The 4,151-nt window shown below is 33.4% G+C and overlaps 1 protein-coding gene across 1 annotated transcript in view; it reads right to left on the reverse strand.

The window, feature by feature from the left end:
• Positions 1–2,090: 2,090 nt before the first annotated feature.
• Positions 2,091–4,151, reverse strand: part of LOC106467334 (glutamate-gated chloride channel-like) — a 24,528-nt gene continuing 22,467 nt past the window's right edge. The window contains exon 6 of the mRNA XM_022395492.1: positions 2,091–3,248. Coding sequence (XP_022251200.1) covers positions 3,021–3,248 — 228 coding nt within the window. The 3' untranslated portion in view covers positions 2,091–3,020. The remainder of the gene's footprint in view (positions 3,249–4,151) is intronic.

Raw genomic sequence — 4,151 nt, forward strand, 5'->3', positions numbered from 1 at the left:
CACACTTTGTTTTTAGGGTTTTTAACTAGACATATCCACACTTTGATATCAAGGTTTCTCAACTAGATACATCCACACTTTGTTTTTAGGGTTTTTAACTAGACATATCCACACTTTGGTGTCAAGGTTTCTCAACTAGATACATCCACACTTTGTTTTTAGGGTTTTTAACTAGACATATCCACACTTTGGTGTCAAGGTTTCTCAACTAGATACATCCCAACTTTGGTTTCAAGGGGTTGCAATTAGATACATCCACACTTTGGTTTCAGAGTTTTCCAACTAGAAACATCACCACTTTGGTTTCAGGGATCCTCAGCTAGATACATCCTAACTTTGGTTTCAAGGGGTTGCAACTAGATACATCCCCATTTTGATTTATGGATTCCTTAAAAAGCAAGTTAAATGCATTTATAAATATTTCGTCTGATAACAATAAGCTACGCGTTACAAGCGTGGCTTGTTTTATTCATCTAATTGTAATTCAATAAAGAAATGATCGTATCACTTTCGATGAAAAAGCACGAATTGAGAAACACGCTCACGGGTAACAGACCAGTACGCCACCTGTAATAAAAGCCTTTTGAGATACAGTGAGCAATAATAGTTATCTATGAAATACATTATGGAACAAAATACGTTTAAGACAGGCTATGTGTAGAAAGAACAGAAGGAAATATATCCTTTCCAACGAATAGTTTACAAACAACGTAACATCGTTCGATTGTTTTTGTTTTATTTTTTAAAGGAGTACTGTACCATTTCAAAATATAACAAATCTTCAAACTACTGATTGTACTTCCACTAGTGCCCTCTGTTGGACAAAGTAAAGTTTGTAAAGAATAATTAATTAATAAGACATTCTGAGAACTAGTTATAGTGAAAGTAAAACGAACATAAATTCAGAATAATATCTTAGTAACTTTGTGCACATAATATTGTTATAAAACTTAGCTATACCAAATCAATTAGGAATCGTATTTAACACCTAATATTTTTATAAAAGTTAGGTATACCAAATCAATTAGGGAACGTATTTAACACCTAATATTTTTATAAAACTTAGGTATACCAAATCAATTAGGGAACGTATTTAATCAATAAGTATTTGTAGCAAATGCCTCAGGCAAAAATTAACTGATTTTTTTTTCAAATCAATGCAGTTAAGTTTCTAGTATTCAAGTAATTAAAATTATTATTTCTGACACACTATCCAGGTTTTGGGAATCACCTAGTAGTTAAATTTTATAATTTATTTAGATTATTTTGTATTGTTTTAGGCGGATCCCTTTCACAGACTTCAGACCTTTTCTACCCCCAAGCTTTTGTTTTATCTTTATGTTCACGTATACATAAGTAATGTGTGTGTGTTTCGATAACCCAAACACACTTTTAAAAATAGAAAACTACCACAACAATCTTATCTAACAACATCTAATACATATATCTAGTTTAGCATTTCAAACGCATGTGAGACACGGTAATACAATAGAATAAGCTACAAAACTAATCACTGATAAACAGCAAAAAAAAAAGTATTTATAATTAACAATATATATATATTTATATTTATGCAAGAATCATCAAATATCAACAGAATTAATTTAAAACTTGGTTACCAAGTGACACACATAACGATTAAAATACGGATAAGCGCCCTGGGGTGGGACAGTGGCAAGTTAACTGATTTACAACGCTAAAACCAGGGTTCGATTCTCCGCGGTGGACACAGTAGGTAGCCCAGTGTGTCTTTGGTCTAAAACAAACAAACAAACCATATTGGTAAAGTGTTTAGTTATAGGGTCGGAAATTTCAGAATCAAATTGCTCAGTTAAAATACGATAAAGTAAATACTGTCAAAAAAGAAACTTGTTATTTAATCATTAGTTTAGAATACACTAATCTTCAGCCCTAAGCTTCTAGGATGGGGGGGGGGCTATATAACCCCAAGTGATGTTTGGCTAAAATTCATTCTTATATCTTGTAATATTACTGATATTTTTTTTGTATTTTCAGATATAGTGGGAACTTTTGAATACTTTTTTAAACGAGTTATAATTTCTTATAAAAAATACTTTGTGTGTGTGTGTGTGACCCAACCGAAAATCGCCTCGAGTTAAAATTTAAATAACTTATATATATAATATTGACAAAGCATGATGACCCTCCAGGAAGGTTCGCGTGAACAAATGAGTGGTTATTAATTTATTTTTTCATTATACGTTATCACTGGGGCCTGTCTGCTTGAAACAGGACATCAGAAAACTCCAAGAATTACACACTCCCATCATCATTTAATGGAGCATGATGACACTCCAGGAAGGTTCGCGTGAACAAATGATTAGTTATTAATTTATTTTTTCATTATACGTTATCACTGGGACCTATCTGCTTGAAACAGGACATCAGAGAACTCCAAGAATTACACACTCCTATCATCATTTATTGGCTGACCAGAGCATGGAGTGACTTACAGTTGGTTTAGTAACGCTTGGTAAATATCTTGGAACAATATCTTTATGATTTAATTATTTGCTGCCATAGTTTTCCAACAGAGGCGCTGTTCAGTTAGTTACGTCATTTTTGGCCAAGTCCAAAGTTCATACTACAGAATAATGTAGTACAGTAACGAAATTAGCTGCGATATTCAAGCCTGTCCACACACACATATATTCTGCAGCTCACTACCACAGAAGAGGTTGGCACACAAGGTCAAAGTCTTGGTATGATTCTAGCTGGAAGGTAAGATATACACGTTAGTACGCTGTATTTTGAACGGAATACACCGGTGCAGTCGTACCGGATGACACATTATAACAAATCCACATTGAATACTGAATATTTTATTCTGTAACGTAGAACACTTGGCTAAGACAAACATGAAAAAATTGTGCTTTGATTATTATCATTATTTTCTTTTTTGGAAATCTGCAATCATCCTCATAGGTACCAATCTATATTTCCAAACTGTTGGACTGAAATCCTGCGAAGCTACTCTTGTCGAGACAAACTACATAGAATCATATATCTTCTTGTCGTAGAAGATAGGTTGTCCAATAAACCAGGTTGAAGAGAGCAAACATGAGAGGAAACAGGATTCTGGACATGACATCAATCCGTTTGGAGCGAGAAGGAAACTTGTTAAGCCAAGCTTTACAGGGGTTGATGCTTTTGGGAGGCTTCATGTGAACTTCACACCGATGAGCTTTATCAGAATTTATGTCCCCACAGCGATGAACCAGAGGCTTCTGAAAAAAATAAGTATATTTCAAATTTACACTACGGGTATATTTTAAAGATGTTGGAGTGTTTAACAGAAATATTTAGTTTTTGCTGGATACTGTATGTTATAAAAAATAACAATAATACCAAAACAATGAACAATAAATAGGTACCACACACACACACACACATATATATGCAGGAAACATTTTCATCAGCATATTTAAATACTCTTTAAAGATGTTGAGCTAGTTTTACTTTTATTGGACATATCTACTTACTGAATATACAATATATATTTTAGATTATTTACTCAAAGACATATAAACTGTGGATAATTTTAAGAAGAAATTGAAGAGTATTTGATGTGCTAATATGGAACACCACATGTGGAAAAATTATCAAATTCATCATCCAGGATCATAACGAGAGTTTAAGATCAGCGCAACCAGAATATATGAGTGTACTACAGTTCATGAGCTGTGAAATCACATCCATGGTGCCTTGAAGGTCAAACCTTGGATGTAAAATAATGGAAGACTGTCATGTTAATCCTTGTAATCACTGACTTGAATGTAAAATAATGGAAGACTATCATGTTAATCCTGTAACCACTGACTTGATGTAAAATAATGGAAACTATCATGTTAATCCCTGTAATCACTGACTTGTACATAAGATAATGGAGAATTATCATGTTAATCCCTGTAATCACTGACTTGGATGTAAAATAATGGAAGACTATCATGTTAATCCTGGTAATCACTGACTTGGATGTAAAATAAGGGAAATATATCATGTTAGTTCTTGTAATCCCTGACTGACTTGATTGGATGGGATTGAATTTGACAGTAACCTACAAGATGCTTGGAATATGACTTTGTTATCCCAATTGTGAGGAGTGAAAGGGTAATACCATAAAGTTATCC

Source organism: Limulus polyphemus, unplaced genomic scaffold (assembly GCF_000517525.1).
Source record: "Limulus polyphemus unplaced genomic scaffold, Limulus_polyphemus-2.1.2 Scaffold2571, whole genome shotgun sequence".
Lineage (NCBI taxonomy): Eukaryota > Metazoa > Arthropoda > Merostomata > Xiphosura > Limulidae > Limulus > Limulus polyphemus.